We start from the raw sequence: 15,551 nt of genomic DNA on the forward strand, positions 1-15,551 counted from the left end.
GCAACCATATGGTTTTAGATGATCTGAAACTAAGCAACCACATGGATGTACATAATAAGAGAATAAGAAACCATGTGGATGTACATGATCTGCCACTAAGAAACCATATAGATGTACATGATCTATCACTAAGCAATCATATGCATGTAGATGATTTGACAGTAAGAATCATATGGATGTACATGATCTGCCACTCAGAATCCATATTGATGTACATGATCTAACACTAAGCAATCACATGGATGTACATAATCCGACAATAAGAAACCATATGAATGTAGATCATCTAACACTAAGCATCCATATTGATGTACATGATCTAACACTAAGCAACCATATGGTTTTAGATGATCTGAAACTAAGCAACCACATGGATGTACATAATCAGAGAATAAGAAACCATATGGATGTACATGATCTAACACTAAGCAACCATATGGATGTACATAATCATACAATAAGAAATCATATGTATGTACATGATCTGTCCCATCCATATGGTTACTTAGTGTCAGATCATGTACATACATATGGTTACTTAGTGTCAGATCATCTACATGCATATGATTGCTTAGTGATAGATCATGTACATCTATATGGTTTCTTAGTGGCAGATCATGTACATCCATGTGGTTGCTTAGTTTCAGATCATCTAAAACCATATGGTTGCTTAGGTATTAATACCATCAGTAGAGTACTAGGTCTTTACACCATCATGAGAATAATGGTTATTGACACCATTAGTAGAGTACTGGATGTTGACATCATCAGTAGAGTACTGGGTGTTCACACCAGCAGTAGATTACTGAATTTCAATGTCATCAGTAGTGTTATAGGTGTTGACACCATCACTAGAGTACTGTGTGTTAATTTCTTTAGTAGAATACTTGGTGTTGACTCCATTAGTAGAGTACTGGGAGTTGAAACCATCAGTAAAGTACTGGGTGTTGAAACCTGTAGTAGAGTACTGGGTATTGTTACCATAAGTAGAATACTGGGTGTTTGTACCATTAATAGGGTACTGGGTTTTGAAACCAGCAATAGAGTACAAATCAATCATTAGTGTACTGGATGTTGACAACATTAGAAGAGTGTCGGGTGTTAACACCATCAGTAGAGTATCGGATGTTGATCCCAGGATAAGAGTACTGAATGCAGACACAATCAGTAGGGTACTAGGTGTTGACAACGTTAGTAGAGTACCGGGTGTTAACACCATTAGTAGAGTAGCGGTTGTAGAAACCATCAGTAGAGTACCGGGTGTTGACACTATCAGTAGAATACTGAGTGTTGACACCAGTAGTAGAGCACTGGATGTTTACATCAGTAGTAGAATACTGGGTATTGATCTCATTATTACGGTATTGGATATTGACGACATTAGTAGAGTATCAAGTGTTGACACCATCAATAGAACACTGGGTGTTAACTCCATCAACAGGGTATTGAGAACATTAGTAGAGTACTGGGTGTTGACACCAGCTGTAGAGTACTTGATGTTGACAGCAGCAGTAGAATTCTGTGTGTTGACCCCATCAGTAGGATATTGAGTATTGACTCCATGAGTGGAGTATTGGGTGTTGAAACTATTAGTAGAGTACTTGTTTTGGACACCAGAAATAGGTTAATTGGTGTTGACACTTTAGTAGAGTACTGGGTGTTGCCACCAGTAGTCTTGGGTTCTACGTAATTGATAAGCTATGAATAATCAAACGAAATAAACTAACGACGTTTAGAATATGCAAATATTTATTAAACACAACGCTTCAAAAAAACATAAGATCGGAAGTTAATTCAAAAACAAAATATGTATTGTCCGCCGATTCACACACATTGGAAACCTGCTCTATAATAGTCTTTACCCTTGAAACTTGATCAATAATATGTACTTAGTTAATTAGATATCATGATGAGTCATGATAAGTTATAAAAGTCTTAATTCTTCTTTGTGGAGCTGTGTTAGACCTGTTTTCAAGAACGTTTTTGATAATTTCTTTAACTAGATTTTACATCTTGTTTAGGACAGCTGTACAATTGCCTTTGCCAGCAGATGAGACTTGGTTATTATTGCAAAAATATAGGCGGTGTATATAATTTTCAAGACTCGATGACAAACTTAGTAGCAGGTGTTATAGATCGCCATTCCTAGAATGGCGGCCACTACTGCTACGGACCTAAATGTTTACCAGAGGATATATTTCCTCAATCAATAACTTTTGAAGAAATCGCAACAAATGAAAATACTTATTAACAAATAAAACAAGAGCAATCAGAGAGATTGTATACATGCTTATATTGGATAACGCCAAATTTCACCTTCGAAAACTCATAAAATCCCTCTCAGATCCAAAATTCTCAACGATCCGGATCATTTTTTTAGTGTGATGAGAAATTTCAACCATATACGTGCCCATGAAATTTGGTACAAGTCCGATCAAACTTTACAGAGTTATTAACCCAAGCCCGCGAAAATATCCTATCTCGCCATTATAAAAATGCTTCAAAGTGATAAAAGTTTGGAAGGACTGTCCCATATAGACTTCCCGGGAATCTTGTGTACAGTATCGTTTACAGACAGACACACAGCACATTGGCCCGCTTGCCCTCCCCACCCCTCCGGAGTCGAGGGTAATAATGAAAGATGGACGTATTTACATCATAATATTTTATTGACAGAATAGTCTAGCGAAATATTAATTGAGTTCCTTGTAGATGATTCAATCTCCATTTCAAAGACGCCGCTCGGGTGGTGTTAGAAGGGGCAATGTTGTGTCCCAGAGAGAAACGCAACATGGGCTCAGTATCCCACTGTTCTTGACCCTCGGGAACACTGGCAACTGAAAATGTCATGGGAGGTCCTTCGGTACTCCATGCTGTGATCGCAGCAGTAGGAAAAGTACGTGCCTAGGAGGTTATACGATTTCTTCTGTTTGAGGAGATACATGATAATTTATAACACAAGAAGTTCTACCCCCCTAGTGGCTCGGTGGTAAGTCTGAATGCTTATAACGCTAAAAACCGAGTTTCAATACCCGTAGTTGGCACTATACAATTAGCTCATTGTATAGCTTGTATTTAAAAACATACAACTGCAAAATTGATTCGTGAAAAGCATATAGAAGTCGGGCAAGGCAACAAGGGCACGTGTATAATTGTACAAGAAACTGTAAGGAAGTGTACCACAAGGACCCTGTTTCAATCACAGGGAATAAGAAATGACAAGCAGGATCGGAAAGCTCCTTTTGGGTATAAATGATTCTGGAACCAGCGTCAGTTTAGTTCTGGATGAACACAGCACCTTCCATAATGTATCACCCCCCCCCCCACACACACACACACACACTTGGCTCCTTTGAAGTTTGGGGATCTAAGTTCTTAGTGAAGCCTACAGTTAAAACTAACGTACTAGTACCAGTTTCTTCAAACAAATTTTCAGTGAAATCCAGGTTGAAAAAGTTTATGTAAGAAACACATGTCCTGCTAGTATCAATTTCCGGTACTAAATTCTTTATTTGGGTTTCTTTGGTGTTCGTTGGTATCCAAAACCCGAAAATTAAAGCATCAATCTGATCAAATATCTCATGAGTTATTCTTCCATGGTATTGGCATTGTCAGCAACTAGTGATATAAGTTGGACCAATGATCAAATATCTCATCAGTTATTCCTTCATGGTACTGGCATTGTCAGCAACTAGTAGTATAAGTTGTATCAATGGATAAGCTGAAGTTTTTAAAGTGTTTGTTGAATTTCGCACAAAGCTACACGAGGACTATCTGTGCTAGCGCTAATTTAGTAGTGATAAACTAGAGAGAAGACAGCTACTTAATACCACCCATTGTTAGACTCTTTGGCTACCATTTACCAATGAAAAGTACGACTGACTGTCCACAGTTGAAAGAGCGAGCATGTTTGGTGACGGAATTCGAACCCATAACCCGCACCACCAGGCCATGCCAAGCCCTTCTGTTTGAGTATTTGAATTTTTTTTTATCACTAAATTAATCTTACTTGTTGTTCAATCCGTTGTAACACCTTTTGTGATTTCTTAGTTAAGTGTATTATTATTTTATTTAAAAGCTCATTTAAATTTTCCTCGGTATAAGTTGTTGAAAGTTTGTTAGATTTCAATATCTCTCCAGAAATGTTATTTTTGAAATAACTTAATCGTTTCAAAAAATTTGCATTTGCAAAAGAGCTGTTGAGTCCCGAACGTTACAATGTCTTATAGCTGAGGATAAAATAGTTTATTGAATATTTCAATCAGTCCCGAACGTTGCAGTGTCTTATGACTGTGGATAAAATAGTTTACTGGATATCTCAATCAGTCCCGAACGTTGCAGTGTCTTGTGAATTGTACTCTACATATACCACAATTGCACTTTACTTATACAACAGTTGTATTCTACTTATACCACAGTTGAACTCTACTTATACCACAGTTGTACTCCACTTATACCACAGTGTATTCTATTTATACCACAGTTATATTCTACTTATACCACAGTTTCACTTCACTTATACCATAATTACACTCTACATATACCAGAGTTGTACTTTACTTATACCACAGTTGTACTCTACATATACCACAGTTGTGCTCTACTTATACCACATTTGTACTCTACTTATATCATAATTACACTCCATTTATACCACAGTTGTACTCCACTTATACAACAGTTGTACTTTTCTTAAACGACATTTGTAGTCTACTTATACCACAGTTGTACTTTCCTTATACTACAGCTGTAGTCTTTTTATACCACATTTGTACTAAGCTTATACCACAGTTGTTCTTAACTTATACCACATTTGTACTAAGCTTATACCACAGTTGTTCTTAACTTATACCAAAGTTGTAGTCTTCTTATACCACATTTGTAATAAGCTTATACCACAGTTATACTTAACTTATACTACAGTTATACTAAATTTATACCATAGTGGCTTTATAAAATAGTTTTTGGAAAAATTAAAGGGTTCATGGAAAACTTCTTGAAACTTGTTGTAAGGAAGACAAAGATTTGTCTTATCCTTCATCTATCAGAACTTCCTTTCTATCCTCTTCTTTGTTAACTTCCATTTGGTACCTTTAATATTATTTTCCTCAAGTTCATTTTGTGTTAGTTTACAGAGCACGTGGATGTGTCTTATTCTTCACGTGTTTCCTTGATACTATTGGTAATTTCATATTCTACTGAGCTGAGTTAAAATTTTCTTTTTACCTTTTTTATGTTTATACTGTTATAGTATTGTTATTTTGATGGCGAGTTCTGTTAACTTATCTGGCGAAAATTTCTCAGCGTTCAGTCTACGTACCAAGAACATATTACTTTAGTTCCTTCTTTCACGTCTCTACAAACTCGAACACTTGTACACTGTCGTAAATCGTTATAGATCTACGTTACGAATGACGTTCAAACCTCTTTAACAATACTAGGAATAGCATAAAGTCAACTTCGATGACGAAGAGCCCACTTTGAGACTAAGAATGGTTGGAGACGGCTTGAATGGGTAATGAAGAAAAACTTTAAGTTTAACATAACAGCAAATGTACAACCTGATGATGACAAAACCTTGTCGAAACGTTGTACATTTGCTGTTATGTTAAACTTATATTAAAGTTTTCTTCATTACCCATTCAAGCCGTCTCCAACCATTATAAAGTAAACTTATTGTACAACTAACTTAATAAGGATGACGACAAACACTGATCCAAATACTTCATAAAAGTACGCTGACTGATTCAACTCTCTATCATAAATAACTCTATCTATTTCAAATAACTCAACACTCTCTTAACTACATGTATATCCTTAACTCCGCATTCTCTTAACTGCAGGTATATCCTTAACTCAACACCCTCTTAACTACATGTATATCCTTAACTCAACACTCTTTTAACTACGTGTATGTCCTTAACTCAACGTTCTATTAACTACATATATACGCTTAACTATTTTTCAACTTACTCTACTCTTGAAAGGTTATCCCGTATTTAAAGCTCGTATTGAAGGGGAGGACCTTATTCCCCTTGTTGACAGAAAGAAAATGAATCGTTTCTATACTTAACAGAATATAAAAATCTGAAACTCTGACTATCAAATACCTTACTGTGAAAATATGCATTTCTCAGTATATTTCGGGAGCTCCTCTTGTTAACACTTTTTTCACAACTCGAGTGCTGCCCGTGTGTATAATCTATCTTCGAATGTGCAAGAATACTTTAGGACTATCTGGTTCTATCTTAACGTTATCATTTACGGCCAGCGGCTCTCCCTGTGTAACATAACTATTACAACATTTCAAATATAGCTTACAACAATACATTTATATATATATATATTTACATGTAGCATTTACATTTATTATTCTAGGCTGCAGTGTCGGACGAGTTCCCACAACGTGGCGCTGCTGAACGATGATGTTTGTGACACCTATTTTCGTCGACTACAGTATGACAATGGAAGAAATGAACAGAGTATGAGCTGTGAAGTGGAGTATAAAGTAAGTTTGTTCTAATCTTACTCTACCCTTACATATGTGTTAACACAATAACACTGAAACTTGCTGGTTTACACAATCAAGCTGTGAACATGTGTGCTAACACAACAACACTGAAATATGTGCTTGTTTACACACTCCAAGGGAAGGTTCTGTATCTTCAGTTTACCTTCTCTGGGATCCAAACATATATACACGTGTTTGCCGCGCGTAGCATCCCGTGAAAGGGAGCAGAGCATCCTGGTGGTTCAGGGGGTGTCATTGATGGGTCACTTTATATCAGTGGCACATTAACACATCAATTTGTCAGTTGCCGCCTCCCTTCTTCATATTGAGGGACTTTAATGGACACAATCCCATCTGAGGTAGTGCTGATATTGATGGGAGTGGTCGTTCTGTTGACCATATGCTCTCGGATCACAACCTTTCTATCTTCATTGCTGGATCTAATACCTATTTTCATGCATCTAGTCAGTCTTTTACTGCTATTGATTTATCTGTTCCACTTAACTTTTCTCTCGTTTTTCTTGGATGATTGACAGAGACTCACGGGACAGTGATAATTTTCCCATAATTTTATGGGAAATTGGCCACAGTCGTTGCCACGGTGGAAGTTGGAGCATGCTGACTGGCTCTCTTTCGCCACTCTCTCGTTACTTTATCCTGCTGTTGTTTATCTTTCATCTATTGACGACTGCATGAAGGCAGTAACTAACTGTATAATTCAAACAGCTGTTCATTCCATTTCCAAAACCTCGACACGTTTTCTACGGTATCCTCATCCATAGTGGACTTCTGCCTGCCAGCAAGTACGGTAGGCTCAGAACCAGCCTGGGATATCTTTTGCATGCATCCCACTCTTTCCAATTGCATTGCTTTTCTGCAGGCTCGTGCCTGTTCCAGGCTGGTCAGACATCAAAGCTAAAAGGAATCTTGGATTAAGTTCACTACCAGTATTTCTTATACTACCAGTTCTAAGGTCGTCTGGGACAGGATTGTAAAAGTCAGTCGGATGTATGCTTCCCATCTTGCTCTCCAACATCCAGGAAGTTGCTGGTGTACAGAACATCGCTGATACTCCCTGAAAGAGCTTTTCTTATCTTCCCAGCACTTCTTTTTCTTACCCTGCCTTCTTGGCCATCATCTCTATGATTATAATTGCCTATTTACATTTGTGGAACTTCAACTCGCTCTTCATTGATCTGGTAATACCTTGGTCGGACCTGATGATATTCATCATGAGATGCTGTGCCATCTCTCTCTTGCCTCTTTTACTCTTCTTCCGGTTGTTTTAAACTGGATTTGGCATGGTGCACGGCTATTGTTCTTCTTTTCTCAAAACATAGGAATGATCCCAAGATTCCTTCTAATTATCGTCCTATTGTTTTGACTAGCTGTCTCTGTAAGGTTTCGGGGAGGATAGTTAATACTCGTCTTGTTTGGATCCTTGAATCAAACAATCTCCTCTCGCCCACCTAATGTGGTTTTCTCGACAGCACTCCACCATGGGCCACCTGATTCGTCTCGAAACCTCGATCAAGGAAGCCTCTCTCAAGAGAGAGCACCTTGTTTGTATTTTCTTTAATCTTGAGAAGGTTTATGACACTACATGTATATTTGGTATTTTGTGGTACTCCACTCCTGTGGAGTTATCCATTTTCATTCGTAACTTTTTACTCGACAGGATTTTCCAAGTCTGTATGTGTTAGACCGTGTCCCGATCCTTCACACAGGAACTTGGAGTTCCTCAAGGCTGTGTCTTGAGTGTCACAATTTTCAGTATTAAGATCAATGCTATCACTCAAAAACTTCCTCCTACCGTTGCAAACAGCCTCTATGTCGACGACTACCACATTTCTTGTCGGTCATCGAACATGAGGTTTATTGAGTGGCAGCTTCAGACTGCTCTCACTTACTTGTTACAGTGGACCACAGCAAACGGTTTCACCTTTTCTCCCTCTTGAACCATTTGCATCCATTTTTGCCACCAACGGTGTTTACACCCTGATCCTGAGCTCTGTCTCGGTGGTGGTGTTCTTCCTGTGGTTCCTGAGACGAAGTTCTTGAGTCTTCTGTTTGACCACAACTTGACTTTTATTCCTCACATTAAGCAGCTCCGTGTCAAGTATACATGGACACTGAACAGCCTCGTGTCCTCTGTTCCACCTCTTGGAGAGTGGATCGATATTCTATATTGAAGATCTATCTTGCCCTCATATGTTCCAAGCTGAACTATGGGTTTATGGTTTATGGATCTGCCAGGCCCTCTGCCCTGTAGATCATGTGGGGCTTCGGCTTTGCACGGAGGCTTTTCGCACTTCGCCAGTCCAGAGTCTGTACACTGTGCTCTACAAACCTCCTATTCACATCTGCTGTTTGCTACCAAGCTTCGATCCTTACCACAACATCTCATCTGGGGTTGTGTCTTCCTTCCTCGATGGGCTGTGCTCTTTTAGAATCGGCGGTAAGCTATTCCTCTGTTTGGCCTTCGTATCCAGGCACAGTTGGCTGAATTTGGTCCTTCATTGGATGGCGTTGCTGAATCCAATGATCAGCCCACCCTACCATGGCTCGTCGTTACCACCCCCAGCTGTGATCTTTCTTTGAGTCATCAGAGGAAGACAGATACTCCCGATTGGAAGTACTGTCTTCTCTTTGCCGGACATCTCTCGAACCATTCTTCTGTTCCCGTTTATACGAATGGTTCGAAATCAGGTGACACTTGGGGCTCTGCCATGGTTTGTTGTTGCTCGGTAGTTTCTCACAGGATCCCTTCTACAGTTTCTGTGCTCACTGCCGAGTTGTATGCCATTTCTCTTGCCCTGGATCACATTGAAGCTAAGCAGTTCATCAATTATACTATTTACACCGACTCTCTTAGCTCTCTACTGGACCTGGAATCGCTTAATGCGGTTTCTCACCCTGTTCTTATGGACATTCAGAAGCGACTGGCTCGTTTTTATTCTGTCATCTGTTTCTATCCAGTTTTTCTGGATACCCGATCATGTTGGAATTCGCTAGAACGAGGTTGCAGGCATCACAATTAAGTCCGTCTGCTCTGGCGCCATCACAGCCGTGCCTGTCCCATATATGGACAACAATCCTATATTCAAGACTCCGATTTACGTCATATGGCAGTCGACGTGGAGTGAACGTCATAATAAGCTTTTCCAGGTCAAACCTTCTGTTGTTCTTTGGCGGTCTTGTTTCCGTAAAGATCGGAAGAAGGAAGTTGTCCTGGCAAGGCTACACATTAGTCACAGTTTTTTAAATCATCATTTTCTTTTATCTGGGACTCATCCACTAATGTGTAGCCTTTGTGACACTGAAGTCACAACTATACACGTTTTACTTTCTTGATTTTATTACGCCTGTAAGAGGCGGCACTATTTTAGACATGTCTTTTCTAAGAGCTTACCCCTGTCGTGGGACGGTGTCATTGGCAATGGTGACACTGTCCAGCTTGATTGTGTTTTTGCCGTTTACAGTTCATTGGCCTTTTTACAATTATTTTCGGTTTTTACCTGAAATTGGAATGTTCTTTAAATTTTAAATTGATTTCTTTTTAATTTTTGTTGAATTTTGCTTTTTGTTTTTATCTTTATATCGGTTGATTGGCGTAGATAGCCTAATAACTTTGTTCCAATGAATCCAAAAACCTATCTCTCTAACAACCTAACTGTCAGATTGTGTACATCAGTATGGTTGTTTAGTGTCAAAATATGTACATCCATTTGATTTCTTAGTGTCAGATCATGTACATCCATATGGTTTCTTATAGTCAGATCATGTACATCCATATGGTTGCTTATTGTCAAATCATGTACATACATATGGTTTATTATTGTCAGATCATCTACATCCATATGGTTTTTTATTGTTAGATCATGTACATCCATATGGTATCTCAGTGTCAGATCATGTACATACATATGGTTGCTTAGTGTCAGATCATCTACATCCATATGGTTGCTTAGTGTTAGATCAGGTACATCCATATTATTTCTTATTGTCAAATTATGTACACCCATATGGTTGCTTAGTGTTATATCATGTACATCAATATGGTTTCTTATTGTCTGATTATGTACATCCATGTGGTTACTTAGTTTCAGATCATCTAAAACCATATGGTTGCTTAGTGTTAGATCATGTACATCAATATGGATTCTGAGTGGCAGATCATGTACATACATATGGTTCCTTAGTGTCAGATCATGTACATCTATATCGTCTCTTATTGTCTGATAATGTACATCCATATGATTCTTACTGTCAGATCATCTACATGCATATGGTTGCTTAGTGATAGATCAAGTACATCTATATGGTTTCTTAGTGGCAATTCATGTACATCCATATGGTTTCTTATTCTCTGATTATGTACATCAATGTGGTTGCTTAGTTTCAGATCATCTAAAACCATATGGTTGCTTAGTGTTAAATCATGTACATCAATATGGATTCTGAGTGGCAGATCATGTACATCCATATGGTTTCTTAGCGTCAGATCATGTACATCCATATGGTTGCTTAATGTTATATCATGTACATCCATATGGTTTCTTATTTTCAGATTATGTACAGTACTCTACTGATGGTATTAATACCCAGTAAAGTCGGTGTTGACACCAGCAATAGAACATTGGGTGTTGACAACATTAGTAGAATACTGGGTGTTGACACCAGCAGTAGAATACTCGGTGTTGACACCAGCAATAGAACATTGGGTGTTGACAACATTAGTAGAATACTGGGTGTTGACACCAGCAGTAGAATACTCGGTGTTGACACCAGCAATAGAACATTGGGTGTTGACAACATTAGTAGAACACTGGGTGTTGACACCATCATTAAAGTACTAGGTGTTGACAACATTAGTAGAACACTGGGTGTTGACACCATCAGTAAACTACTGGGTGCTGACACCAGCAGTAGAGTACTGGATGTTGACAACATTAGTAGAACACTGGGTGTTGACACCATCAGTAAACTACTGGGTATTGACACTATCAGTAGGGTACTGGATGTTGACAACATTAGTGGAGCACTGGATATTGACACCGTCAATAAAATACTGGGTGTTTACAACATCAGTAGAATACTGGGCGTTGATACCACCCAGTAATCACTGGGTGTTGACACCAGCAATAGAGTACTGGGTTTTGAAACCAACAGTAGAGTACTGGATGTTGAAACCATCAAAAGGGTACTGGGTGTTAACAACATTAGTAGAGTACTGGGTTTTGAAACCAACAGTAGAGTACCTGATGTTGAAACCATCAAAAGGGTACTAGGTGTTAACAACATCAGTAGAGTACTGGGTGATGAAGCCAGCAGTAGAGTACAGGGTGCTGAAGCCAGCAGTAGAGTACAGTGTGTTTACACCATCAGTAGAATACTAAGCGTTGACACCACCAATAAATCACTGGGTGTTGACACCATTAATTAAGTACTGAGTTTTGACACCATCAGTAAGGTAATGAAGTTGACAACATTAGCAGAGTACTGGGTGTTGACTCCGTCATTAAAATACTGGGTGTTTACAACATTAGTAGATTACTTGGTTTCATACCATCATAAGTATACTGAGTTTTGACACCAGCAGTAGAGTACTTGATGTTGACACCATTAGTAAAGTACTGGGTGTTGACACCATCAGTAGGATACTGGGTGGTGACACCATCCGTACAATAGTGGGAGTTGACACCATCAGTAAAATACCGTGTGTTGAAATCAGCAGTAGAATACTGAGTATTTACACTATTAGTAAAGTACTGGGTTTTGAAACCAGCAGTAGAGTACTGGGTGTTAAAACCATAAGTAGAGTACTGGATTTTAATACCATTAGTACTGGGTATTGATAACATTAGTAGAGAACTTGGTGTTGACATCATCAGTAGAATACTGGGCGTTCACACCATCAGTAAAATACTGTGTATTGGAACCAGCAGTAGAGTACTGGGTATTGATACCATCAGTACAATACTGTGCGTTGACACCAGCAACAAATCACTGGGTTTTGACACCATTAATAAAGTACTGGGGTTGGAAACCAACGGTAGAATTCTGGGTGTTTACATCATTAGTAGAGTACTGGGTTTTGAAACCATTAGTAGAGTACTAGGTGATAACATCATTAGTATATTACTGGGTGTTGACAACAGCAGTAGAATACTGGATGTTGACACCATTAGTAGAATACTGGGTTTTGAAACTATTAGTAAAGTACTCGGTGATGACACCATTAGTAGAGTACTGGGTTTTGAATCCATTAGTAGATTACTAGGTGATGACACCATTAGTATAGCACTGGGTGTTGACACCATCAGTAAAGTACTGGGTGTTGACACCATCACTAGAGTATAGGGTTTTGAAAGTATTAGTAGAGTACTCAGTGATGACACCAGTAGTAGAGAACTGAGGTTTGAAACCATTAGTAGATTACTAGGTGATGACACCATTAGTGTAGCACTGGGTTTTGACAACATTAGTAAAGAACTGGGTTTTGAAACCTCAACTACAGTACTGGATGATGACACCAGCACCAAAGTGCTGGATGTTTACACCAGTAGTAGAATATTGTGTTTTACCACCATCAGTAGGGTACTGGCTGTTGACAACATTATTATACAACTGGGTTTTGAAACCTCAATTACAGTACTGGATGTTGACACCAATAGTAGAATATTGTGTGTTGACACCATAAGTAGGGTACTGAGTGTTGACAACATTACTATAGCACTGGGTTTGAAACCTCAACTAGTGTACTGGGTATTGATATCATCAGTAGGGTACTGAGTGTTGACAACATTACTATAGCACTGGGTATTGAAACCTCAACTAGAGTACAGGGTGTTGACACCATAATTAGGGTACTGGGTTTTGAAACCATTAATAGAGTACTAGGTGTTGACACCATTAGTATAGTACTGGTGTTGAAACCAGCAGTAGGGTACTGAGTGTTGACACTATAAGTAAGGTACTGGGCGTTGACAACATTAGTATAGTACCGGGTGTTGACATCATAAGTATGGTACTGGGTATTGACAACATTAATATAGCACCTTGTTTTGAATCCTCAACTAGAGTACTGGATGTTGACACCACTAGTAAAGTACTGTTTGTGAAACCAGCACTAGAATACTGAGTATTGATACCATTAATAGACTACTGGGTGTTGACACCGTCAATAAAATACTGGGTGTTGAAATCATCATTAAGGTACTCTGTGTTGACCGCAGCAGTAGAGTACTAGATGTTGACACCAGAAGTAAAATACTGGATGTTGACACTAGTAGTAGAATACTGGATGTTGACAACAGTAGTAGAATACTGAGTGTGAAACTAGCACTAGATTACTGAGTATTGATACCATTAATAGACTACTGGGTGTTAACACCGTTAGTAAAATACTGGGTGTTGAAACCAGCTGTAGAGTACTGGGTATTGGTACCATTAGTACAATACTGGGAGATGACAACACCAATAAATCACTGTGTGTTGACACCAGCAGTAGAGTACTGAGTGTTGATACCATCATTTGCTTACTGGGTGTTGACAATATTAGTAGAGTACTGGGTGTTGAAACCATGATTAAGGTACTCTGTGATGACACCAGCAGTAGAGTACAGGATATTGACACCAGTAGTAAAATACTGGGTGTTGACACAATCAGTAAAGTACTGGGTGTTGAAACCAGCAGTAGAGTACTGAGTGATGACACCATTAGTAGAATACTGGGTTTTGAAACCATTAGTAGAGTACTAGGTGATGACACCATTAGTAGATTACTGGGTGTTGACACCAGCAGTAGAATACTGGATATTGACACCATCAGTAAAGTAATGGGTGTTGACACCATTAGTATAGTACTGTGTTTCGAAACCATTAGTAGAGTACTAGGTGATGACACCATTAGTATAGCACTAGGTGTTGACACCAGTAGTAGAATACTGGATGTCGACACCATCAGTAAAGTAATGGGTGTTGACACCATTAGTAGAGTACTGGGTTTTGAAAATATTAGTAGAGTACTAGGTGATGACACCATTAGTATAGCATTGGGTGTTGAGAACATTAGTATAGAACTGGGTTTTGAAACTTCAAATACAGTAGTGGATGTTGACACCAGCAGCAGAGTGCTGGATGTTGAGACCAGGAGTAGAATATTGTTATTTGACACCATCAGAAGGGTACTGAGTGTTTACAACATTACTAGAGCACTAGGTTTTGAAACCTCAACTAGAGTAATGAGTGTTGATACCATCAGTAGAGTACTGGGTGTTGCTACCATAAGTAGGGTACTGGGTTTTGAAATCGTTAGTAAAGTACTGGTTGTGAAAGCAGCACTAGAATACTGAGTATTGATACCATAAATAGACTACTGGGTGTTGACACTATCAGTAGGGTCCTGGGTGTTGACAACATCAGTAGAGTACCGGGTGTTGAAACCAGCTGTAGAGTACTGGGTATTGGTAACATTAATAGACTACTGGGTGTTTACACCATCAGTAGAGTATTGGGTATTGAAACCAGCTGTACAGTACTAGGTATTGGTAACATTAGTACAATACTACGCGATGACAACACCAATAAACCACTGTGTGTTGACACCAGCAGTAGAGTACTGGGTTTGGACACCATTAATAGAGTACTGGGTGTTGACACCATTAGTAAAGTACTGTGTGTTGAAACCAGCAGTAGAGTACTAAGTTTTGATACCATAATTAGTGTACTGGGTGTCGACACCATTAATAGAGTACTGGGTGTTGATACCATCAGTAAAATACTGTGTGTTGTAACTAACAGTACGTTGGGTGTTGACAACATTAGTAGAATACTGGGTGTTGACACCAGCAATAGAACATTGGGTGTTGACACCAGCAATAGAACATTGGGTGTTGACAACATTAGTAGAACACTGGGTGTTGACACCGTTCTATTGCTGGTGTCAACACCGACGTATTCTACTGCTGGTGTCAACACCCAGTATTCTACTAATGTTGTCAACACCCAATGTTCTATTGCTGGTGTCAACACCCAG

General features: G+C 38.9%; 1 protein-coding gene across 2 annotated transcripts in view; it reads left to right on the forward strand.

Moving 5' to 3' along the window:
- LOC106468632 (E3 ubiquitin-protein ligase PDZRN3-like) overlaps positions 1–15,551 on the forward strand; it is a 46,905-nt gene that overhangs the window by 9,043 nt on the left and 22,311 nt on the right. For both annotated transcript variants that reach the window (XM_022396977.1, XM_022396978.1), the window contains exon 2: positions 6,379–6,508. In XM_022396977.1, the coding sequence (XP_022252685.1) occupies positions 6,379–6,508 (130 nt within the window). The remainder of the gene's footprint in view (positions 1–6,378; positions 6,509–15,551) is intronic.

Source organism: Limulus polyphemus, unplaced genomic scaffold, assembly GCF_000517525.1.
Source record: "Limulus polyphemus unplaced genomic scaffold, Limulus_polyphemus-2.1.2 Scaffold3090, whole genome shotgun sequence".
NCBI classification, from domain to species: domain Eukaryota; kingdom Metazoa; phylum Arthropoda; class Merostomata; order Xiphosura; family Limulidae; genus Limulus; species Limulus polyphemus.